At 46.6% G+C, this 25,208-nt stretch overlaps 3 protein-coding genes and 1 pseudogene across 5 annotated transcripts; 2 read left to right on the top strand and 2 right to left on the bottom strand.

Annotated features, from left to right (window-relative positions):
- The first annotated feature begins 97 nt into the window (after positions 1-97).
- Positions 98-13,785, top strand: HARS1 (histidyl-tRNA synthetase 1). Of its 3 annotated transcripts, none has more exons than XM_047877864.1 (13): positions 98-244; positions 511-600; positions 4,997-5,116; positions 7,971-8,066; positions 8,724-8,849; positions 9,755-9,862; positions 10,019-10,117; positions 10,349-10,442; positions 10,629-10,756; positions 10,849-11,091; positions 12,613-12,729; positions 12,903-12,990; positions 13,381-13,785. In XM_047877864.1, the coding sequence occupies exons 1-13, from the start codon at positions 155-157 to the stop codon at positions 13,455-13,457; spliced, it is 1,476 nt and encodes a 491-aa protein (XP_047733820.1). In that variant the 5' UTR covers positions 98-154; the 3' UTR covers positions 13,458-13,785. The 3 variants fall into 3 exon arrangements, with proteins under 3 accessions (XP_047733820.1, XP_047733809.1, XP_047733828.1); XM_047877853.1 differs by having other exon boundaries at positions 12,903-13,049; XM_047877872.1 differs by having other exon boundaries at positions 107-148; positions 12,903-13,049.
- On the bottom strand, positions 13,585-21,087 carry WDR55 (WD repeat domain 55). Its single transcript, XM_047877964.1, has 7 exons — positions 20,797-21,087; positions 18,450-18,550; positions 18,280-18,367; positions 18,011-18,190; positions 17,822-17,921; positions 17,565-17,734; positions 13,585-17,481 (listed from the first exon to the last, which is right to left on the bottom strand). Exons 1-7 carry the CDS (start codon positions 20,985-20,987, stop codon positions 17,163-17,165), a joined length of 1,149 nt encoding a protein of 382 aa, XP_047733920.1. The 5' UTR covers positions 20,988-21,087; the 3' UTR covers positions 13,585-17,162.
- DND1 (DND microRNA-mediated repression inhibitor 1) lies at positions 14,128-16,457 on the top strand. The gene is made up of 4 exons (XM_047877974.1): positions 14,128-14,198; positions 14,332-14,449; positions 14,854-15,315; positions 16,000-16,457. The coding sequence occupies exons 1-4, from the start codon at positions 14,175-14,177 to the stop codon at positions 16,455-16,457; spliced, it is 1,062 nt and encodes a 353-aa protein (XP_047733930.1). The 5' UTR covers positions 14,128-14,174.
- A 1,791-nt stretch (positions 21,088-22,878) lies between the features above and the next one.
- On the bottom strand, positions 22,879-24,857 carry LOC125164290 (60S ribosomal protein L36a-like; annotated as a pseudogene).
- Positions 24,858-25,208: the final 351 nt, after the last annotated feature.

Here is a 25,208-nt window from a genome sequence, read left to right as displayed (position 1 = left end):
TTCCGTACTTCCGGTAGTAGCCGGAAGTGATTTTGTGCTCGGCGGAGGCTCTCTAGGCGTGTGGGCCAGTGACTCGATAGCCGGAAGTTATCCGAGTTGAGGCTGCGGAAAGCCCAGACGATCTAAACAGCAGTCAGCGCTAGTTGGCGTAAGTATGGCAGAACGTGCAGCACTGGAAGAGCTAGTGCGACTTCAGGGAGAGCGCGTGCGGGGCCTCAAGCAGCAGAAGGCCAGCGCTGAGCAGGTGCGACCCAGGTGGCGGGGAGAAGCCAAATTAGGGCCATGGAGGACATAGAGCTGGGTGGTCTGCATAGAGGAAAAAGATGTGGGAAAAGAGACCGGACTGGTGGAGAGGAGCAGGGCCTGGTTGGGGAGGTGGCCGGGGTAGGACGAGGGAAGGAAAGCTGGGCCTGGAGAGCTAGATACTGATGAGGGAGGGATACTGAATGAATGGCTGAAGAGGGAAGGGAGTGTCAGAGTGATAGACCAGCCCCTGCTTTACCCCCACAGATTGAGGAGGAAGTGGCAAAACTACTAAAACTGAAGGCACAGCTGGGCCCTGATGAAGGGAAACAGAAGTTTGTGCTCAAGACCCCCAAGGTAAATATAATTTCTTTTCAGAGTCTCTGGGAGGGCCCTTAATTCCCCTCCCAATGGTGGATGTGCTTGTTTCCCTGAACAGTTCCTCTGGGTGGTGGGCTGAATTGGAGCCTTAGTCATTCTGGGATAGCAAAGGGATGGCAGAAACTAGGCCAGCTGGTTGCCTAGGGGAGTATGCCAGCTACTGCTACTCCTTTCATTCAGCAAATATTTGTTGAGTGCCTACTATGTGCCAAGCATTGTAGGAAGTAGTGAGAGTATACCATGGTGAACAATACAGCCTGTTCTCATGGAGCTTACATTCTACTGAAGGAAACAGACTTGGGACAAATAATCCCACTCTTGAATATGTAATTTTAAATTGTGATAAATGGCATAAAGAAATAACAAGAATTCTCTGAGAAAAATAAGAGAGAACTAGAGTCTGAAAAAGCATCCCTGAAGAAGTGATATACTGACATAACACATAAATGGGAGGTAGCTAGAGGAGTATGGAAATCCTGAAGGAGAAAAGAACCCTAGTAGTTTCCAGGAACTAGAAAAAGACCCGTATGAGTAGAACCAAATACAGCGGGGAAAGTACAGTGGAATGGAATGAGGTTGCGGATTACTAGCCCAGCCTGAAGGATTTCAGTTCAGAGGCCACACTCTTTGTAAGTTCTGTAAGCACAACTATTTACCATGGTTTATTTACTCTGAGAGGCTGAGACTAGGTGTCTGGAACTGAATAGATATTTAATAAACATATGTGAAATTGGATTCCAGAGGAGAGGGGTCTTCCTTGTGTTGACATGTCACCTTTTAAGGTTAATTCTTTAGGCTCCTAAATTCACTGAGCTATTCCTTTCCACACACAACTCATTTCAGCGGTTAAAGAGACAATGTAAAATCACAGAGCAGTGATAATCAATAGTTATTCAAACTATTTGGTGAAGATTAATGGGGAATTTGTGATCATTCAGGCTGGCCTCACTTAAATCTAACAATCAGTCTTAACATCGCTAAAAGTAGGACAGCCAGATATTATGTTGCTCCTGATGTGATGCAATAAGAAGTACACAGCACCACCTATAAAGTATTCTTGCCAAGAAAAATTGAACCTGAATCTAATCAGGTCTTCTGACCTAACTACCAGTTTACCAGAAATAAGGGAGATGGAGGAATATGTTAAGTGACACGTTGAATATACTGTTAATAAAATCTAGAATATGAAAAGTTCTTTAGGACAAGTGATTCAATTTCCTCAACAAAGAAATGACACTTCTTTAAAAAAGGAAAGGAAACTTTTGTAGATTAAGCAGACAAGAGACAAACACAATGCATGGGCTTCATTTAGAATCTCATTAGAACAAGCCAATCATAAAAAAATATTCTTGAGGCAATTGTAGAAAATTAAACATAGCTGGAGTATTAGATAATATTAAAGGGTTGCAGTTTGTTTCCTTGGTTTAATAAACGTAGTGTTTTGGCTTTTTTTTTTTCTTAACCATGTACATTACAGAATCATACTGAAGTATTTATGGACAAACTGGTATGATGTCTGGATTTACTTTAAAATACTCCAGAAAAAAAAAAATGTTGGGGCTTAGATAAAATTAACAGATGCTGATGGTTATTGAAGCTGGGTAATAGATACATGGTGGTCTATTATACTATTCTCTATAATATGTGTTTGAAAATGTCTATACTCTTTTAAAAGAAAGTGAGACTACATTGGAGAGTTAATATCCACTTTGTTGAAACACACTGAAGTGTGATTTATATTAATAGAAAATTCAGTATTATGGGGACAGGACTCTTTCAAGAGGTTTTTGTGGTCGAAATTATTTAAAAAAAATTTTTTTAATGTTTATTTTTGAGACAGAGAGAGACAGAACAAGGGCAGGGGAGGTGCAGAGAGAAAGGGAGACACAGAATCTGAAGCAGGCTCCAGGCTCTGAGCTGTCAGCATGGAGCCCATTGTGGGGTTTGAACTCACGAACCACAAGATCATGACCTGACCTGAACTGAACTTAACTGAGAAATTACTCATTTTATTGAATATCAACCCTTGAGTACACTCTTTTTTTGTATTCTGCGTCATGAAATGGGAAGTATACATAGAGCACTTCTGCATTCTAAGGTAGGAAAAACACACCCTTGTATGAGTTTTAAGCTGGACTAGGTACTTTTTTCACATAACACCTTTTTTATTTGAGAGAAAAACCGAAAGACAAACTTTTATTTTTAAGATTTGGGTATTTGGCAGACATTTTCACGAAAATGAATGAAGTGAGCTTTGTCACCTCAAGGAAGATATCTGACCATATTTCTGCTGGTGATAAAATTCAAGCACTCAAGTGAAAGGGTTTTAGGAAACTTGTATCTTCCACCATGAACTAGACAGCTTCCCAATACAGTAAAGACTTTCCTCTCGAGATCTGTGTTGCTATTAACAAATGTGTTTTCTGATATTGTATAATGCAGTGTGTAAATATTTGGAAGATCTGTATAATTTATCAGTGAACCAGTATTTTCCTCATGACCAATGTATGATGTTATAAAATCATGCATGGGTAAAAGCTCCATTTAAAGTACAACATGGAGCTGGGGCACCTGGGTGGCTTAGTCGGTTAAGCATCCAACTTCGGCTCAGGTCAAGATCTCGCAGTTTGTGAATTTAAGGCCCACATCGGGCTCTGTGCTGACAGCTCAGAGCCTGGAGCCTCTTTTGGATTTTGTTTCTCCCTCTCACTCTGCCCCCCCCCCCCATGCTTTGTCTCTGTGTCTCTCAAAAATTAATAAATGTTAAAAAAAATTTTTTTAAGTACAACATGGAGCAATAGGTATTTTTTAAATTATGGTAAAATATATATAACACAAAATTTGCCATTTTAACCATTTTTAAGTGTACAGTTCAGTGGCATTAGGTAGGTTCACATTATTGTGCAACTATCACCACCATTCTTCCCCAGAATCTTTTCATCATCCCATACTGACATTCTGTACCCAGTAAGCAGTAACTCTCCACTCTACCATTCCTCTAGCCCCAGGTAACCACTGTTCTACTTTCTGTCACTATAAATTCTGGGTACCATATATAAATAATGGATTTTAATGTAATAGTATGAAAAGTTATCAATGAAGTTTCAGAATCCACATTGCAACCAGTCTTTAAGAAATCACCATTTGTTGGATTTTGGTATAGTTTAAGAAAAATATCTACAGTTAGCTGAAAAGTTTATTAAAATATTCTTTCTTTTACAGTCACACATCTTTGTAAGGCTAGGTTTTCTTTACGCAACCAGAACAACATATCACAACAAAATTAAATGCATAAAGTGTGTATGAGAATACAGCTGTCTTCTGTTAAGCCAGACATTAAAGACTTGCAAAAATGTGAATGAGCATCACACTTTTCACCAATTTTTGTTTTGTCTTGTTTTGTTTTGTTTTGTTTTGTTTTGTTTTGGAAAGTACTTATATTTTCCTAAAATTTCTTTTTTTTTCAATTTTTTGTTAACGTTTATTTATTTTTTGCGAGAGACGGAGCATGAGCAGCAGAGGGCAGAGAGAAAGAAGACAGACAATATGAAGTAGTCTCCAGCTTCAAGCTGTCAGCACAGAGCTGGACGCGGGGCTCAAACTCATGAACTGTGAGATCATGACCTGAGCCGAAATCAGACGCTTAACCGACTGAACCCCCCAGGCGCCCCTCATAGTTTTAATTTCTAATATAATAAACGTTGATAGGTATAATTCACTTTGGGGTCCTTAAGAAATGGTAAGAGTTTAAAGAGGTCCTAAGACCAAAGACTTGAGAATAGAGTATAGATGCCCAGAATAGAAGCTCTGACCTGAAAGAATGGCATTCTAGTCCTGACCACCACAGAACTGCTGTAATGATTTAACTTCTCAATATCCTGTAATTCAACCATAATTTTGCCCCACCTATATCAAGGGCTATTAGAAACAAATTAGAGAAGAAATAATACTTATTAGATTTTTTTTTTTAAGTTATGTTGGGGGAAAACATTACTTATAAAATTTGGAATTTAACTAGCTAAGCCAGTTTCATTTGGTTATATACATGTCATCAGGTAGGTATTTTCTATTAGGGAAATGTTCTGGTATCACATAAAAAGGCTTTAGGAAAACTTCTCAGAAAATAGCGTTCTAGAAAGTAGAACCAAGCTAAAAAGGGGATGGAATTTAGAGGGGTGATAGCAAATGGGTGTGATAATTAATAGGGAATTGTTTGTGCTTGCTTTAGAACTCAGTAGCCTGTAGGAAAATCTAAGTTTGGGACATTGTTTGCCTTCGTTATCATTGAGGTCATGCTTTTATATTTCTAAGCCTTAATGTTCTCTGTTTTTAAATCCCATCCCTGATTCTGTGGCTGATTTCAATTCCCAAGGGTACAAGAGACTACAGTCCCCGGCAGATGGCCATTCGGGAGAAGGTGTTCGATGTAATCATCAGCTGCTTCAAGCGTCATGGTGCAGAAGTAATTGATACACCTGTGTTTGAACTGAAGGTGAGGGATGGGTGAGGAGAAATTGTGTGGTGGAAGAGTGGATATACAAACAACTAAGAAGATAAAGAGACAGTGAGGGCCCAAAGGGTGTCTCTCCTGTTGTGGACAAAGACCAATATTTTCTCCAGTGAGAAAGGAGACAGGCTTGGTCTTGAAGGAGAGGCCCTGCTTTTATTTACCTTGGTAAATGGCTGGTGGCTTACAAAAGAGAGCCCTTCTCTTTAGTGGAATTTGTTATGATCCTATTTACAGTGAATTCCCTGGTACGTCTACTTGGGATGTTTTGAAATACACACAGACCATACATATAAAGTATAAATATGCAACTAGTTTCCTGTTAATGTACCCTGAGAATGTTTCTAGTTCTTTACTATTAAAAAAAAACATTGCAGGGTGCCTGGGTGGCTTAGTCGGTTAAGCAACTGACACGTGGTTTTGGCTCATTTCATGATCTTGCGGTTTGTGAGTTCGAGCCCTGAGTCAGACTCCATGCTGACAGTGAGGAGCCTATTTGGGATTCTTTCCCTCTCTCTCTGCCCCTCTCCTCACGTGCATTCTCTCTCTCTCTCTTTCTCTCTCTCTCTCTCTCAAAAATAAACTTAAAAACAAAAAACAAAAAACAGATTGCTTCCTGTTTAAAACCCAGTGACTCCCATTATATTTATCACAAAATCCAAAGTCTGTTCCTCCTTACGAGGCCCTACATGATCTGGCCATTTGCCTACCTTTTCCATCTCTTCCCTTGCTGTTCTTCCCCTTGGCTACTATGCTACTCTGGTCTTCTTTCTATTCCTGCAACATTCTAAATATGTTTCTATCTCAGGGCCCTTGTACTTTTTCTTCTCTCTTCCTGAACTCCCTTTCCCCTAACTCTTGGATTTTAATTTCAGATTAGAGATGAAAGATTTTAATTTCAGATATAAACTCAAATGCCATTTTTCAAATGGTCCTCTCCAACTATCTTGTCTAAAGTAGCCCTTGTCTATCACAGGACCGGTTTTATTTCCATTAGAACAGCTATCACTAACTGAAAGTATCTGTTCGTTGGTTACTTTGCATTAGTGTACTGTCCATCTCTTCTCATTAGTGTGGAAGATCCATGAGGGCACAGATTACCTTTGACTAGTTCACTGATGTGTATTCAGTGCTTAGACCAATATCTGGTACTGGTGGGCATTCATCTGCAGGGCAAATTCGTAGAAATGGAATTACCGTGTCAAAAAGTTGTACTCATTTATGTTTACCAATTGTATTCATTTCCTAGGGCTCCCACAGTAAAGTGCCATAGACTGGGTTACTTAACAAATTTAATGTCAGGAGTCTAGAAGTCCAAGATAAGGTATCAGCAGGGTTGGTTCTTTCTCAGGGTGAGGACGGAAGGGCCTGTTTTAGACCTCCCTCCTTGACTTGTAGATGGTGTCTTTGTCCCAGTGTTGTCACATCATCTTCTGTGTCCAATTTTCCTATTTTTTATAAAGACATTAGTTATATTGGATTAGGGCCTACCCTAATGACATCATTTTAGCTTAACTATCTCTTCAAAGACCCTATCTCCAAGTAGAGACACATTCTGAGGTTACTGGGGGATAGGATTTCAATATGTGAACTTTGAAGGGGACACAGTTCAGCCCATAACACCAATCACTATATGAGTGTTTCTGTTTCTATACACTGGGAATTTTCAGGCTTTTAAAACTTTGCCATTCTGGTAGGTGAAATATGTTATCACCTTACTGAAAGCATCACATGGCAAGAACTACTTCAGTTTTGTCTTTTGACATTGCTCAAACCTCAGGCATCATAAAAACATTTAAGTGTGTTGATCTAATAACCTGCTCTTAGAAGTTAAGCCTCAAAAAACTATATATTCAAAAGAAAACACTATATACTGAACTATATTTATTGAAATGTTAGGGAACTTTTTTAAAATTGGAATGACCTAAACAATTAACAGTAGAACACTAGAAAGGAAGGAAATATAGAGCTGCTTCTCACTGAAGTATTATGCAGCTTTTAAAAATAATACTTCAGCGGTGCCTGTGTGGCTCAGTCGGTTGAGTGTCTGTCTTTGGCTCAGGTCATGATTTCACAGTTCATGGGTTTGAGCCCCACATCGGGATCACTGCTGTCATTGCTGAGCATGCTTGGGATCCTCTGTCCCTCACTCTCTCTGCCCCTCCGCCATTCATGCTCTTTCTCTTTCCCTCTCTCTCTCTCTCAAAAATAAATCAACATTTAAAAAAAAAACCTTCAGCTCTGTCACAAAATGGAAATGTGATAAGCAGAAAACGAAATTGATATTTCCTTTTGATTATAATTAACATCAAATACATAGGCATTGGGATAGAGAGCAGAAGCACAGACAAGTTGAAATTGGTCATGTTAGGATGGTGGGTTTTTGTTTTAATATTTCTTTTTAAATTATTGTATTTGTGGCACCTGGGTGGCTCAGTAGGTTGAGCGTCCAACTCTTGATTTCGGTTCAGTTCATGATCCTGAGATTCATGAGTTCAAGCCCCACATCGGGCTCTGTGCTGAGCATGGAGCCTGCTAAAGATTCTCTCTCTCTCCCTTTCTCTATCTCGGCACCTGGGTGGCTCAGCTGGTTGAGCATCCAATTCTTTATCTCAGCTCAGGTCATGATTTTGTGGTTCGTGAGTTCAAGCCCCTTGTTGGGCTCTGCACTAACAACACAGAGCCTGCTTGGAATTCTCTGTCCCTCTCTTAGCCCCATTGCACTCATGCTCTCTCTCTCTCTGCTGCTTTCCCCTGCTACACTGTCTAAAAAAATTAAAATTAAAAATAAATTTGTTAGATTTATCATCATGACCACATTTCTTTATATTTTCTCCAGGAAACACTGACTGGAAAGTATGGAGAAGACTCTAAGCTTATCTATGACCTGAAGGACCAAGGTGGAGAGCTGTTGTCCCTTCGCTATGACCTCACTGTATCTTTCTAAACCTGGGCTCTTGGTACTTTGGATCAATTGGTTCTCATTGGGCTGAGGCTAATTTCTAACCTCAGGTATGGGGATAGCTAGACATAGATGGGATTAAATATGATGCTTGTGGCGATCAGGGAAGTTACTTGTTTAAACCAGGAATGGGACTTTGGCTAAACAGAACATAGCCTTAAAAGTCTTGTGAACCCTGAGTGAGACCTCCACGTTATGTCAGGAACCAGTTCCAACTCAGTGATTAATCCCTTGGCTCTAGAATATCTCTCCCCTGCCATGTCCAGTGGACAAAGTTCTCCTCAGTTGACCAACAGAATGTTTCCTTTATCTCCAAGCTATGTCAGAGAATCACCTGCTCAGAAATCCTACACAGAGACTTTCTACTCTCTGGCCAATCTGCCCAGCACCTTCCCATGTTCAGCATAGCCCAAGGGAGACGCTAACCAAAGAGAAAGGAACCTTAATCTTTTTTGAGACTTCTGCTGCCCCTTGTCATAACAAAGTTGATTCTTTTTGACTTTCAGAAATGCACTTTGTCTTACAGAGGGTGGTTTTACTCACACAGAGATTAGACCCCCGCTTCTGTTGGTGGTGATAATCAACTGCCACACTGTGAGAGGAGGGGGCTTTCTCCTTAACTGTTATCAGGTTCCTTTTGCTCGATATTTAGCAATGAATAAACTGACCAACATTAAACGCTACCACATAGCAAAAGTATATCGGCGAGATAACCCAGCCATGACCCGTGGCCGATACCGGGAATTCTACCAGTGTGTGAGTATGCGGGGCATGATGGGTAACTTGGTCCTCCCTCTACTAAGTCCTCAACTTAGTAGAATCTACTGACTACTCATGGTGTACTGAACAAACTGGAAGTTCCAGCTAATGCTAACCTTTAGATTTCTTTAATATTTTCATTTAGAGAGTAGGAATTATTCTCCCCATTCTACATAGGAGTAAACTTGAGACTCAGCAGGATGAAGAGATCATAGGGATAAGAAAGCCAAAGTCGGGAGTAGAACTTTTGGTCCAGTACTCTTTATATTAAACCAAAGTGATCAAATCACAGCAAAGGATGAGGAAACGATTTGACGTATCATCCAGATCATCCAGGGTGGTGGCAAAGCTTCAGAATAAATAGAGAAAATGACTAAGGATTAAGGCCATATATTTGCCTCCACAGTGTTAGGAGGAAATAAGTCAAAGTGAGTGAGTGAGATAATTAAGGAATGTAGACGAAAAGGAATCCAAACCAGTAAGAGACTCAAGAATGCTGGGAGTTTCCTCTGGGCTGCTGATCACACAGATAATGAAGAAAGTGGTCTGTGCATGAGTGCAAACAGGCCTTCATAAAGAGAGAGCAGAGCCCCGAGGAGTCCCCCCTCCAAACCATCACTTAAGAAGGTTAAATCCCTGGGACACCTGAGTGGCTCAGTCAGTTGAGCATCTGACTTCAGCTCAGGTCTGATCTCACAGTTCATGAGTTTGAATGCTGCATTGGGTTCTATGCTGATAGCTTAGAGCCTGGAGCCTGCTTCAGATTTTGTGTCTCCCTCTCTCTCAGCCCCTCCCCTGCTCATGCTCTCTCTCTCTCTCTCTCAAAAATAAACAAACATTAAAAAAATTTTTTTAAAAGAAGGTTAAACCCCTGGGGACCTGTAGCTACTTTCTCCCTGCAGGACTTTGACATTGCTGGACAATTTGATCCCATGATCCCTGATGCAGAGTGCCTGAAGATCATGTGTGAGATCCTGAGTTCACTTCAGATAGGTGACTTCTTGGTCAAGGTAAGAATTGAATGGGTCTGGGAAGGCAGAATTGGGCTTAGCCTCTCACAGGAGAAGATTCTTGTGCAGAGAGACCAGTAGCCCAAGTGACCGAGACTATCGAGGCTTATGTCACATAAGGAGATTGTCTCCTCACTATGCCTTGGGTCCCTGCAGGTGAATGATCGGCGCATCCTAGATGGGATGTTTGCCATCTGTGGTGTTCCTGATAGCAAGTTCCGTACCATCTGCTCCTCAGTGGACAAGCTGGACAAGGTAATGACCCAAACACTTCACTCCTCTTTTCTCAGATCCCACCCTGCTCTGAGAAATGTAAAACAAGATCAGGAGACAGGGGGGTCTGCCTCTATGCTCCTCAGAAGATTAGCCCCAGAATCTAGGTTGAAAGGCAACTTCTGCTCCAGAAATGCCCCCTCAGAATGGCCCACACTTGCTCTGCAGTGGATAAGCTACTTAAGGGTCCCTTACTGGTTTCTGTCTGCCTAGGTATCCTGGGAGGAAGTAAAGAATGAGATGGTGGGAGAGAAGGGCCTCACACCCGAGGTAGCTGACCACATTGGGGACTACGTCCAGCAGCATGGTGAGGCACAAACCCTGCCTCTCCAAAAGCCATCTATCTGGCTTAAAATCTTCTGTGTGTGTGCGTGTGTGTGTGTGTCTGTGTCTGTGTGTATATGCACACATACGTGTGTAGGTCAGGCAAAAAGGTAAATCTTCTACCTTTTTCCTCTTGTCAGTCAGTTGGCTTACAACTATATCTCCCCAGGTGGGGTATCCCTGGTGGAACAGCTGCTCCAGGATCCTAAACTGTCCCAAAACAAACAGGCCTTGGAGGGCCTGGAAGACCTAAAACTGTTGTTTGAATATTTGACCCTATTTGGCATTGCTGACAAGGTGAGTCAGGTTGGGGGTGGACACCTTAGCTGAGCTCTGGGGTTTCATGGGTTGATTCTCATCTGGTATTGACCATGATCTTGTCCCCACAGATCTCCTTCGACCTGAGCCTTGCTCGAGGGCTAGACTACTATACTGGGGTGATCTATGAGGCGGTGCTGCTACAGACCCCAGTCCGGCCAGGGGAAGAGCCCCTGGGTGTGGGCAGTGTGGCTGCTGGAGGACGCTATGATGGGCTGGTAGGCATGTTTGACCCTAAAGGACGCAAGGTGCCATGTGTGGGGCTCAGCATTGGAGTGGAGCGGATCTTCTCCATTGTGGAGCAGAGGCTAGAGGTAAGTCCTGGGGGAGGGTGGAAGCAGTCTGGGCAGTTGGTGGCACATGAGCTATCTTCTTTGATCTTGAAGGGGGCAAGTAGTACTGTTTTGGGCAAGGAGCATCTTTGCAAAGAGCTAGAGAAAAGGTGGTTGCTGTCCTTCACACATTCCCACCCCACTAGAGGCCAGTTTTATGGATCTCTGATCATTCTTTCTTCACAGAATTCTTTGCTCTGGGTCCCTACTTCCCTCAGGGCTGTCAGGAGTCATGTCTGGTATATCCAAAGATCCACATCTTCTTCAGAATACAGAACAGTTAATATTTTACTACTCTGCTAGGTACTGTGCTTGGTGCTTTTTGTGCATTATCTAGTAAAATTCTTACACAGCCCTCTGAGAGTAGCTATTTTTATTATTTACATTTTCTAGGCAAGGAAACTAAAGCATTATAGATCATAATTTGCCCAAGGTTGTGAAACTTTTAAGCAGCAGAGTCACAGTTTGAATCCAGGCAGTATAACTCCAAAGACTTAACTCCTAACCACTCTGATACTGTCTCCAAGTGGTAAGCATGTGTCTGAGACCTTGGGATTCCCCAGGTGGCTATCTTGACTCTCTGGCCGCTAGAATCAAGGGAAGACCCTCAGGGCCTCAAGCACTCCTTTGCTGCTGCTCTTAACTGGCTGGTTGCATTCCCCTGGGAAATGCTCTGGCAGTAACCTTCCCACTGCTCCCATCCTTTTCTCTGGAATGGAAACCACCCATGTTTCCCAGTTGAGATCACTGTTCCAGTAGTCATCTGATGTTGTAAGAACTATGAAAATAGTTTTCTAGAAAAAGACAAGGCACAGGGTGCCTGGGTGGCTCAGTTGGTTAAGTATCCAACTTCAGCTCAGGTCATGATCTTGCAGTTCATGAGTTCGAGCCCCACATCGGGCTCTGTGCTGACAGCTCAGAGCCTGGACCCTACTTCAGATTCTGTGTCTCCCTTCCCCTCTCTGACCCTCCCCTGCTCACACTCGGTCTCTCTGTCTCAAAAATAAACATTAAAAAAAAAAAAAGAAAAAGAAAAAGACAAGGCACAGCAGCAGCATTCTCCCTTTCCCCCCAACCACCCACACCCTGGGTTGGGCCCTATGGCCGAAGTACAAGAGGACAGTCTCTTGACTGGGCACATAGTAAGTGAGAATTAGAACTAGGTGAGCTCACAGTGTTACTTCTGTGTGAATGTTCTTGTGAACGCTTAAGGTACTAAGAGGAGACAAGTTTGAAGTTACTGTATGTAAACTACCTTTACTCTTGCCCTACATTATCTATTCTGGCAAGTCATATGTACAAGCCAGTCAGTTCCTTTCTATATCTTCTAAACACTACCTTATGCCCAATTGCTAGAGAAGACTGGGCCCCTGTGTTAATGAAGCTCCCAGAGTTGGGCCTGGTCTCTCAGAATCCTAACAATAAACAGCCTGTTCTGTTTGCTTCTTGAAAGTACTGTAAAGAGTAGCCCAGCTCTGTGACTTTTATCTGCCCCTTCCCCAGGCTTTGGAGGAAAAAGTACGGACCACAGAAACACAGGTGCTTGTGGCATCCGCACAGAAGAGGCTGCTGGAGGAAAGACTAAAACTCGTTTCGGAGCTCTGGGATGCTGGGATCAAGGTAGAGCAGGCAAGCCCCAGGGAGGCAACAAACTTGGGAGTGCTGGGCACAGACTAAGTAAAAGCTCATCCATAGTGACTTCTTGGGAGTAGAGCTAAGCACTTGGGCCCCAAGGAGGTTGTCCCTGAGGACAATAGAAGCCGGCTCTCATCATCTGCCCTGGTCCCCTGCAGGCAGAGCTGCTCTACAAGAAGAACCCAAAGTTGCTGAACCAGCTGCAGTACTGTGAGGAGGCAGGCATCCCACTGGTGGCCATCATTGGTGAGCAGGAGCTCAAGGATGGGGTCATCAAGCTTCGTTCCGTGGCCAGTAGGGAAGAGGTAGGTAGGTGGGCAGGAAGGCTGAGGGACAGGGAATGTATGCCATTTTGGCAGACCAATGCCCATTCAAGACCTGAGCAAAACCCTGGCATTCCCATTAGTACTTACTCAGAATGGACTTAACCTGTTAACTGTTGTCATAGTAGGGGAGGAATCCCATCTCCATCTATACCATGTCTCTGGCTCCCCCCAAGGAGCACTGTCTGTCTGAGGTGTTTGCCTGCCTTCCTTATCCAGCTGACCCAAGCCTGATGGCCAGAGGAAGGAGTGGGCCCTCAGGAGTAGTGGAGTCAAAGATGCTCATACCACCTTTTTACCTCATCCTGGCCAGGTGGATGTCCGAAGAGAAGACCTTGTGGAAGAAATCAAAAGGAGAACAAGCCCGGCCCTTTGCATCTGCTGAGTTGAGCACACTATCAGGAGAAAGTGGGACTGGCACTATTTGAAGCTAAGACAGAACTCTGCCTATGTACATCAGCAGCTTTGCACATTTCTGTTCCAGCAGGAAGACCTGAACAATGGTCAGAACACAGACTTTTTATTATCATTATTTTATTGGTAATCACAGGCCAAAATGGTCAGGTATTACACCATTTTTCATAGGTCCTGGGGGTTTAGTCCAGTCTGCACTACAGGGACCCATCCTAAGGTCTCCCCTGTAGGATGCTAACCAAATGGAGGGAATGCTCTCCACAGCCAACCGTCAAAGGTCCAATAAAATGACTCAACCACTGGAGCCTGCCTGTGTCACTATTGCTTAGCCCTGTCTTTCCCTGTGGGAGCCTGGGCCTCCCATTTCAACCACTTAAGCGGTGTAAAATGGGGAGAAGAACTTACATTAGGCGCCACGAGCTCTTCCGCAGGGTGAAGGGTGCCGCCAGCCAGCGCACATCCATGCCCTAGGAGGTGAGACTGCGAGCACATCCACCCGCTAAGGTTCCTAGCTTTCACCTGCGGGTAGGAGGTTTCCGCAGCGCACGTGCAGTGGATACCCCCACCCCCTTGGGAGGCGGGGTCGTGTTCAGAGCCAATGAGAGCTTGGGGGGTGGAGGGGTAGGGAAGCTTCCAGAGGCAGACGGGGGGAGGAGGTTATAAAGCGAGTACAGAGTAGCTGGCGGGATAGCCATGCAGTCCAAGCGGGAATGTGAGGTAAGGTGGTTAGCGAGATGGGGTCGACAAGCGCCACCAGCGCTGGGAGTGGGGACTCCTTGAGCTGCAGCTCCACAGGCGAGGTGGCGGCGGCGCGGTGATCCGCCATTCCAACCAGCCCTTTCCCCTTCAGCTGTGGTGTGAGAGGGTGAATCCGGAAAACAAGGCAGCTTTGGAGGCATGGGTCAGGGAGACGGGCATCCGCCTGGTGCAGGTGAACGGGCAGAGGAAGTATGGCGGGCCACCCCCAGGTACGGTAGTCCCACCCTACAAAATCCTTGACGGTCCCGGCTGGCACCCTCTGGGGGGCGGGGGGGGGGGGGGGGGGGCGGTGTTCTATCCCGGGGCTGTGCAGTCAGAAACCTCTAACCCGTTGCACCCCTTCCACCCAAGAAGCTGAGACAACTTGTCCGTAGCTCTCCACCCACCCCGCCCGTCCGCCCCCTCGAGGGAGGGTGCCGGTCTTAAGGTGCACCTACTCTGTGCTAGCCCCGTTGTTAGTTCGGGCGCCTAGTTATGCCTAAGAGTCGGGGTGCGAGTGTTGCGCCCGTTTCACAGATGTTTGCACATGGGCTCTCTCGCGCTGGGTTCCTGGGTTCGAACCTGGAACCATGCGGTAGGTTGACGGTGCCCCTTTCCCACCCACTTCCCCCAGGCTGGGTGGGCAGCCCGCCGCCGGCCGGCTCAGAGGTGTTTATCGGGCGGCTGCCCCAAGACGTGTACGAGCACCAGCTGATCCCACTGTTCCAGCGCGTGGGCCGGCTCTACGAGTTCCGCCTGATGATGACCTTCAGCGGCCTAAACCGTGGCTTCGCCTACGCCCGCTACAGTTCGCGGCGCGGCGCCCAGGCCGCCATCGCCACGCTGCACAACCACCCGCTGCGGCCCTCCTGCCCGCTGCTCGTGTGCCGCAGTACTGAGAAGTGCGAGCTGAGTGTGGACGGGCTGCCCCCGGGGCTGAGTCGCCGCGCGTTGCTGCTCGCGCTGCAGCCCCTGGGTCCCGGCCTGCAGGAGGCGCTGCTGATGCCCAGCCCTGGGCCCGCGCCCGCGCAAATTGCGCTGCTGAAGTTCAACTCGCACCGCGCCGCCGCCATGGCCAAAAAAGCCCTAGTGGAAGGTATGGGAGCTAGGCGGTGGGGGGGCCGCTGGTTGGGGCCAAACACATTATGCCGTGCACTTTTACACGTTAGCATATAGGGTAAAGAGCAAGATAGTAGCGTTAAGAATCCCTGAGTTTTCGACCTCATGCTATTTAACCTGAGATTTTTAAATTTCCGTTTGTGCTACCTACCAGCTACCATCTATGGTAACTTTAAAGCTTTCCAGGCATTATCTTGTAACTTAATCAGCATCCCAGTGACACACACAGACTGATCTTCCTCTTTAGATATGAAAAGAGACAGTTTTGAGGTTGATTCGCCCAAGGTAGTCCGCCCAAGGTAGTCCTACCGAGTCTACCTTTTATCTACTGTAGAACTTCCTTCCTCGGGCTGTTTTGAGAATTAGGTGGCACTTAGCACATTCCCTGATTCTTGGCAGGTATTCGCAGTAAAGGTTAGCTATTATGATGGTTATAAGGTAGACAAAGCCCGCATCAACCAGCATTCCAACAAGGAAATTTAGGAGATAGCAGTTACTACACCCCCTTTACAAAGAAACACAATGAAGCCTGGAGAAGTTGCTCAAGGTTACACTACCAGGAAATGGGGAGGCTAGAAATTAAACAGGCTTGTGTTGATAGGGCTTGGGGGCTCAGGATCCAGGGGTTCGACCTGCCCTTGTCTCTGCCTTTTTTCTGCAGGGCAGTCACGCCTCTGTGGAGAGCAGGTGGCCGTGGAGTGGCTCAAGCCAGATCTGAAGCAGCGACTCCGCCAGCAGCTGGTGGGCCCCTCCTTGCAGTGCCTACAGCCAGAGGGCAGTCGGTTGGCCCTGGCCAGGGACAAGCTAGAGTCCCAAGGGGCTCGGGGTGCCCTGCAGCTGTTGTGCCAGCGGATGAAGCTGGGCAGCCCTGTGTTCCTCACCAAGTGTTTGGGCATGGGCCCTGCTGGCTGGCACCGCTTCTGGTACCAGGTGGTGATCCCTGGGCATCCAGTGCCCTTCAGTGGCCTCATCTGGGTTGTGCTGGCCCCAGATGTGCAGAATGGGCATGAGATGGCTAAGGATGCTGTGTCTGCAAGGTTGCTAGAGGCACTGAGTGCCTCTAGAGCCAGTCTTCTACCGACTGGTGGGGCTGAGGCAGGTACCGTGGTTAAGCAGTGACCATGTCCTCTTCACAGGCAGCCCAAACGAGTTGACAGAGCCTGTGTCAGGCCCCAGCCCAGCAGGCCTGGGCAGCCACCATCTGATTTCAAAGGGGGAGGAACATGGGCTCTGCCCTACCTCTGACACAGCCTCCCCTTTGGGGCAGGGCCCCAGTACACCTGGGACAGCTCTGGTTTCGCTGAGTTGTGGTGAGGGACCTTGCCATGCCCCTCCCAGCCCAGGGACTAACCTTGGCCCTTTGGTATTCCTTGGCCGTTCTGTGTGATACATACACAAACCTTCCTCCTCCTCCCACAGCTTAATATGAATCTCACTTCTTATTTTGTTGATTTGTCATTTTTGTTGATTTTATTTGGGGGCTGGCTGAGCCAAAGGTTCAGAAATCTGCTTTCTGTCCCCAGTACTTTACATTCTGGTGTGTGATGTTGGGTTTTTCTATGCTGGTTGTATTTATATTAAACCCCTGGTTGGTGTACACCTGTGTCTGTGCTGTCTTGCCCCAGCTGCGGGTTTCTCTTACACTGGTATAGTGAGTAGCCGCTACAAGGCAAGTGCTTTGTCACGAGCGCCCTCGGTCCTGCATCTCTAGCTATGCATCTTGTGTGCTGCACAAGAGTATTATAAATAAATAGCCTCTCTGGTATCCAGCCCAGGAGCAAGACTTCCCCAGGGAGGACCCATCTTGAGATTGACCTCATCCCCTCAATCACTTTCATCCTCACTCTCCTCCCCTTCCTTCTGAGCTGTGGAGTCTTCTTCCTCCCTCAGTCCTGCAAAGAAGTCATCTGTGCTCCAAGCCTTACTGCTTAGGGCCCGGAGGGGCCCTCCCTTTTTCTTCCGCTGGCGGTAGTCATCCACTACCACAGTCCGCAGCTCCGCCATGTTCCAAAACTTAAGGCGCTGGTCATGGCCACTGCTGGCCAGGAAGGAGCCACAGTGAGAAAGGGCCAGCTTCTCCACAGGCTCTCCAGCATGCTGGCCCACAGTGCCCACCACTCGGTTTGGAAGGATATTGACAGCCCTGGGCAGAGAGAAAAGAATGTTGGGTCCTGGCTGGTTGGGTCTGACCCTCATGTGATCTTAGGACTCTCCAGTTTCTCTCACCTGATGATTCCATCAGTGGAGCCAGTGCACAGCAGGCTCTCTGTGACTGGAACCATGCAGTCAATAGACTCAGCTCTTAGGGCAAACCGATCACTTGTGGCTCCAAAGCCGTTCCAGTTGAAGAGATATATAGTACCTTCACTGGAGCCACAGGCCACCTTCTTTCCATACTGTAGGGAAATGGAGAAAAACATGTCTGTGGCACTCCTTCAGACCAGATTGCTAGCATAATCCCAAACCCTCATACCCATCTGTACTTTCATGAGGGTGACCGAGGTCAGGTCTCCAGACTGAGGCTCTGAGAGCAGTTCAAACCGGCGTCGCCTGATGTTGAAGACACCAAGGCAGCCATCCCCACTGTAGAGAGAGCAGAGCGGCAGACTTGGCCAAAGCTCCCAGCGAGGGAGACATTTAACAGGGAAGGGGAAGCAGCTCTGAGGCTGTACCTGGCTGTCAGCAGCAGCTTCTTAGCTGGGTCCAGAGTCATGTCGGCAATATACTCCTCGTGCTGCCGCATATCCATTAAGGGGCCCTCCTTCCGCTGGTCCCAGAGCCGGATGCCACCTGTGTCATCCCCAGTGGCCAGGACATGCTCATCTACCAGCAGAAGACTGTTGATGGGGGCACTAGAGGTACAGAGCTTCTTGAGCCATTTTTGTTCCAGTAGGGACTTAACCACCTTACCCTTGACCTCAACACAATTAGCTCCCCTTACCCATGAGCCTTGGATATGCGTCTTTCCAGTCGGCCCTGCTCCACATCTAGAACGTGGATGGCTTTGTCCTTGGAGACAGTAACAAGTTCTGGGGGAAAAGGTGCCCAGGTCATGGTGCTGCTCACTGATCCCTTGCCACCGTATCCCTGGCTGCCTTCCCCAATACTCACTCTGCCCATCTTCAGAGAAGACCACGGCTCGACAGGATTTGAGGTGGTGACCTGAAGACCAGAGCTCCTTGGTTTCTCCCTCTTGGCAGGAGTAGGAAAAGCTGGGGGGCGAGGGGGGAGGAGACTGAATGACCCCAGATCTTGGCAGCATGGAACATAAAGACTACTCAACCTTCCAACGTACCTAGGAACTCACACTTGCACACCACCAAACCCAAAGAGCTCACCATCCCATTTTTCTGCTTTCAGTGAGCTTCAAATGTTCTGTCTTTAATTCAATATACGTTAATTCAAAGTGTATTTGCTCAGGATTTTGTAAGCTGACCCCACAACATCATTACAAAGCAAAGCCCCAGCTTCAGGAAATACTAGATCTGGACCACTGTGGACAGCATGAGATATTTACTGAAGTCAGAAGAGCCCCAGGAGCTGGAAATGTAAAAATCAACAAGACAGGGGTCTTGTACCCCAGGTAACAACTGATTACAGGACACTGTGGCCACATGTCCACATGATGAAAAGGAGGTAGGATCAAAATGGAGGTGGAGCAGAGAAACACAAGACTGAAAGCTCAGCTTTGAGGCAAATACTTGTCCACAGTGTATTACCAGTGCCTACCTCAGAGCAGATCTTCAAAAAGGACCAATGACTAAGTGCTTGCCAGTGAGTTTCAGATGAGCAGAACTGTATCTGCTTATTGTTTGCTCTGTCCCAGTGCCTTAAAGATGAGAGCCCTGGAAAGCTAAGGTTACGAAATGATTTGGGTCATGTAAAGCAATTCACCTTGCAAGCACTGTCATGAGTTGGGTCATGTAAAGCAATTCACTGGAGGCACATATCAAGGTCTCTTCTAGGGTAGAGACAAGGAATGAGGTGGGTTCCACTGGCAGGAGTGGAATGGCTGAATCCGGAAAAATGAGTTAGACTAGACTTGAGACCATAGGCCAAGCAGGATTATTAATTTAGTCCTATGGGAAAAGGAACCTCTTTGGAATGGTCATGGGAGAAGTCAGAAACCTGCCAAAAGGCAGTGGGTGGGAGCAGAGAAGAGGAGAAAAACCTGACACAATGAGGGTGTGAGTAAAGGTGGAAGTCCAGAGGTACTCCCAAGCGTATGGCATGAAGTATGAAAGGCAGTAGAACAGAACCCACATTTGTTGAACTCCGGTGCTGTAGTATATACACCTGACACTCTGCAACATAGGTACAGACATACCTCCTTTCATTGTGCCTCACAGATACTGCATTTTTTACAAACTGAAGGTCTGCAGCGACTCTGTGGTATGTATGTCTATCCGTGCCATTTTTCAATAGCATTTGCTTACTGTGTGTCTCTGTGTCACATTTTGGTAATTCTTGCAAAATTCCAAAGTTTTTCATGATATTTGTTATAATGATCTGTGATCGTGATTATGACTCAGATTATAGTTAGTATTTTTTAGCAATCAAATATTTTTTAATTAAGGTATGTATATTGTTTTTTAGACATAATGCTAATGCACATTTAATAGACTACACTATCGTGTAAACTTAACTTACACACACTGGGAAACCCAAAAATTCCTATGACTCACTTTATTGCAATGGTCTGGAGCCAAACATGCAATATCTCAGAGGTAAGCCTCTATTATTATTCCTATTTTTGAAGACGAAAATATGGAAGTTAACTTGCCCAAGGTGACTGAAGCTAATGAGGAGGCTGAGGTTTAAATTCATTAAGTAAATCTGACAGCACAACTCTTCTGACTAAAACCTTCAGTGGCTTTTCACTGCTTCCACCCTACTTCTCGTTCAAAATCAAACACGTATTGAGCACCTACCCTTGTCTAGAAGCAGGAGATATAACGGAGAACAAAACGGACTACAGAATACAGAAAAGTGTTGCTTAAACTCCACTCATGACCCATTAATGAGCTGCAACCAGCATTTTATGTGTGTGCCTGCAATAACGATTAATAAACAGATACATTTAAAAGATAAGAGGATGAATAAAACACAGTAAAGGGGGAAGTAAGCGAGGGCCAGGTGGTCACGACTTTAAAAGCCAGATTAAGGAGTTTGGACCTAATCCAAAAAACAAGGTAAACTATTGAAGGGTTTTAATCAAGAAAGAGAGGTGGTGGGTTTTGTGTTTTTGAAAGATTAAAACAGGCAAGAAGCAAAATGGGGGGACCGCATTGAGCCTGTTTCAGGGTCAGGTAACTAGTTTAAAACCAAATGCTGTTGAACGAATAAGACCACTTCAGTCTTCTAAAACTTGTCTCCCTGCAACTTTTCTCTCCTCGTCCCACCTCTATCCCTGGGAAGCTTCCAGATCCGGCAGCCCCCAGCCCTGCCCAGCACTTACACGTACACGTCCCCGTCCACGTCCCCCGCCGCCAGAAGGTTGCGGGTCGGATGGAACGCCAGCCCACTGGCTGGAGCTTCCAGCACGATGTCTTCCGGAGTGTCCCGGATGCGGATTGGGGCTTCCGTGGAGTTGGGGTCTTCCTCGTCGTTCTCATCCTCCACAGGCCTCTCCTCACACGTGCGGTCCATGCACCAGAGGAATCCGGACCGCTCAAGAGTGCACCGGTAAGCCCAAAACCCTTTCACACGCCTGGAGGAGTGGCCCAGATTCCGCTTCCGCCTTTGGGGCGGGGCCGGAAGTGGCGCTAAGACGCGTAAAGTCCCGGCAGGCTGCAGGTATCGTGGGTGTAGTGCATCTCAGGGACCTGGTCCTCAAGTTGTAGTTCTCCGTGTTGCCGTGGCCCTTTTTTTTGGCCAGGTAGACGGCACAACCTTCATTGCTCTCCTTGGTCAAATCACCTAAAGTTGGGAACTGCCTTTAAGTCCTTTCCCCTCATCCTGATCGATGCTGACAGGTAGGGTACTCCCTCCCGCAACTATAAGGGATGATTTGCCGCCCTCGAGATAGCAGAAGGGGACGCCAGCAGTTCGTGGCTTCGTGAAGCGCATGGACGGCCTCCAGGTTAGTCCGGCAGCAGCGAAAGCCCCACACCGCGAGAATTTGATACGCGGGGTCTTGGACAGCAAGCACCTCAAGCGCACGCTTAAGCTGCTGCGTTCCGTGCTCCACATCTTCCGGGCCAAAGGAACAGCGTCCTGCCGGTTCCTACAGTTTGGCTGCATACTCTCAGTGGGCCAGACCAACAGTGCTCAGAGCTGCCAAGGAGTTGCTGAAGAGGAAAATGGGCACAACAGTTGACGTTCTGAACATTCTGGTTACCAAAGGCTCCATAAAGATGGGAACACTCTCTTGGGGCGCCTGGGTGGCGCAGTCGGTTAAGCGTCCGACTTCAGCCAGGTCACGATCTCGCGGTCCGTGAGTTCGAGCCCCGGGTCGGGCTCTGGGCTGATGGCTCGGAGCCTGGATCCTGTTTCCGATTCTGTGTCTCCCTCTCTCTCTGCCCCTCCCCCGTTCATGCTCTGTCTCTCTCTGTCCCAAAATAAATAAAAAACGTTGAAAAAAAAATTTTTTTTAAAAAGATGGGAGCATTCTCTGGTGGGGAACATGAAGAGCACAGCTTCTGTGGTTGAAGAGAAGTTTCTCACATAACTGTAATGCTAAGCCTTCTAAGACATATGCTGATGCCCAAAGCCCTTAATAAGAGGTGAGTGCGGGGCGCCTGGGTGGTTCAGTCGGTTAAGCGTCCGACTTTGGCTCAGGTCATGCATGATCTTGCGGTTTGTGAGTTCGAGCCCCGCGTTGGGTTCCGTGCTGATGGCTCGGAGGCTGGAGCCTGCTTTGGATTCTGTGTCTTCCTCACTCTCTGTCCCTCCCCTACTCACGCTCTGGCTTTCTCTCTGTCTCTCAGTAATAAATAAATAAATGTTAAAAAAAAAATTAAAAAAAAAAAAAAAGAGGTGAGTGAGGTGAGGGACCTCAGAGAAACTCTATGTCCTGTGTGAATGGAAAAGTTGCCATGTGGTGTTGGGGGTCCTTGTCACTCACCATGTGGACAAACAGAGGACCTCGGTCATGTCCCCAAGTCTTGGTGATATTTGCAGAAACTGATTTTAATTTTTTAAATATTTTTTTTAATGTTTATTTCGAGAAAGAGTGTGAGCAGGGGGGAAGGGCAGAGAGAGAGCAACACAGAACTCAAAGCAGGCTCCAGGCTCCCAGCTGTCAGCACAGAGCCCGATGGGGGGCACAAACCCCGTGAGATCATGACCCACAGATCAGGAGATCATGACCTGAGCCAAAGACCCACCCTTAACCGACTGAGCCACCCAGGCACCCCCAAAAACTTTTTCTAAAGTAAGCTCTACAGCCAGCATGGGGCTTGAACTCACACCTTTAGTTCAAGAGTCACATGTTCTACTGACCAAGTCAGCCAGCCAGGCTCCTCTGCAGAAACTGATTTTTATTATTTAACATAACCTCAAGATGTTATGGTCTTCATAATATAACCAAATATAAACCTTAGAACTGGATCATTTGGCCCTTTCTCTTATTTCCTCCCAGTTCAAAATGCTCGCATTTCTTAATAGCCAGCATTTTCTTTCTTTCTTTTTTTTTAAAGATCACTTTGGGGCGCCTGGGTGGCGCAGTCGGTTAAGCGTCCGACTTCAGCCAGGTCACGATCTCGCGGTCCATGAGTTCGAGCCCCGCGTCAGGCTCTGGGCTGATGGCTCAGAGCCTGGAGCCTGTTTCCGATTCTGTGTCTCCCTCTCTCTCTGCCCCTCCCCCGTTCATGCTCTGTCTCTCTCTGTCCCAAAAATAAATAAACGTTGAAAAAAAAAAAAAAAAATTAAAAAAAAAAAAAAAGATCACTTTGATTTTTTTTTTAATTTTTTCTTTTTTAACATTTATTTATTTTTGAGACAGAGAGAGGCAGAGCATGAACAGGGGAGGGGCAGAGAGAGAGGGAGACACAGAATCTGAAACAGGCTCCAGGCTCCGAGCTGTCAGCCCAGAGCCCGACACAGGGCTCGAACTCACCGTCCGTGAGATCATGACCTGAGCCGAAGTCGAACCCCAACCGACCGAGCCACCCAGGCGCCCCAATAGCCAGCATTTTCTTAGATCTGCTATTGGGCTCAATACATTCAACCCTCGGCACAATTGTCTTTGTAATCTTATGCTTTTGCTAGAAAATCGGTTTAGTGTGCCCACCATAACCACTCTGCTTCCTGTCGTAACGCTGCTTTCCCTGGGCTTAACAGAGAATCTTTGCCTTTCTCGTACTGTGTACACTCTGTGGGGTTGGTGCTTGCCATACTTCTTGCAGAAAGTCTGGCGGGTTTTAGGAACATTGACTCTGATTGCAAGAGCTCTGCTGCCATGGAAAGAGCCAGAAACTATTTTTTTTTTAACGTTTTTTATTTTTGAGAGAATGCAAATGAGGGACGCACAGGCTCCATGGTGACAGCAATGATCCTGTCGTGGTGCTCAAACTCACGAACTGTGAGATCATGACCTGAGCTGAAGTCAGATGCTCGACAGACTGAGCCACCCAGGCACCCCCAGAAATGAATTTTAAACTGAGTCAACTCCCAGGTCTTTTTTTTTTATTTAAGCTCTATGCCCAGCATGGCACTTGAACTCATGACCCTGACATCGAGTCGCATGCTCTATGGACTGAGCCAGCCACACACCCCCAAACGCCAGGTGTTAAATTTAATGACCCTCTAGATATCTTTATCTGAGCCAGGTTTCTGCTTAACTGAGACCACTGCTTCAACCATGAGACCAGGATGTCCTTTACTGTCTGATATTAGGCATTCTAGGTGCTGTTGCAGACAAGGCCTAATTTCATCCTTCTAGGTGCCATGCACAAAGCTGGCTTCCTCAAATGATCCTGCCCTATCAAGCTAAAAGTGACCAAAAGCAAGGCAAAAAGGTTAAGGTGGCCTTCTAGGTTTCTTGGACAGGTCTTGGGCTCAGGGTAAGAAGTGGCAGCTAGGCATCCAGTCAGAAAATAAATGATGACCCTATGAGCACCAGACCAAAGTGCTAGCAATGAGCGGAGAGGGGGAAAAGGTTGGGGATGGAATGATTCAGAGGCCAGGGACCCACCTGGGGCATTGACAAACATTTCAGGGTGTTGAAGGGCACCAAACCCTGCTGGCCTAGCATAGGGACCCCCCGCAAGGCACTTACTAGGCTTATCCCTTCAGCCAGAGAATCAGCAATTTGTGCTTAGAATTACTAAAAGCACGGTGGGGGGGGGGGGGGGGGCGTATAAATTCATTTTTATTCCCACGATTGTCCTCAGGTACCTTCACCTAGAGCTTAGTCCTGCACAACCTTGAAATCAGACTGGTAGCCCATTGGGTGGACCCTAATTCCCAGGGAATCTCTGTCCTAAGAATAGGCCACATATGGGCCTGAATGCCTCTGTTATTGGAGACCAATCATCCTTATGTTCCTGTTTACCTCTTGCCCATGAGTGAGGTCATTACATCCTTCTCCACTAGGCGTCCTGGCTAGGATCCTTATCCAGCAATCTAGAACCACGGCTTAAAGAAGATCTGAGCTAACTTTCCACATGTACATTTTACACAATCAGTGGAATTCCTCTTGGTGATTCAGGGGTCCTGAAAGGAGGATGCTGAACACAGAGAAGACAGCATAGCAGGTTAACAAGGTTTTGGGTTTTTTTTTAAGTTTATTTATTTTAAGAGAGAGAGGGAGAGCAGGGGGGAAGGGTTTGCAGAGAGTGAGGGAGAGAGAGAATTCCAAGCAGCCTCCACACTGTCAGAGCGGAGCCCAGACACAGGGCTTGATCCCACAAACCATGAGATCATGAC

This window comes from Prionailurus viverrinus, chromosome A1 (genome assembly GCF_022837055.1).
Source record: "Prionailurus viverrinus isolate Anna chromosome A1, UM_Priviv_1.0, whole genome shotgun sequence".
Taxonomy (NCBI): Eukaryota; Metazoa; Chordata; class Mammalia; order Carnivora; family Felidae; genus Prionailurus; species Prionailurus viverrinus.
Note: the sequence above shows the minus strand (reverse complement) of the source record. Positions and strands in the feature narration are given on the sequence as shown.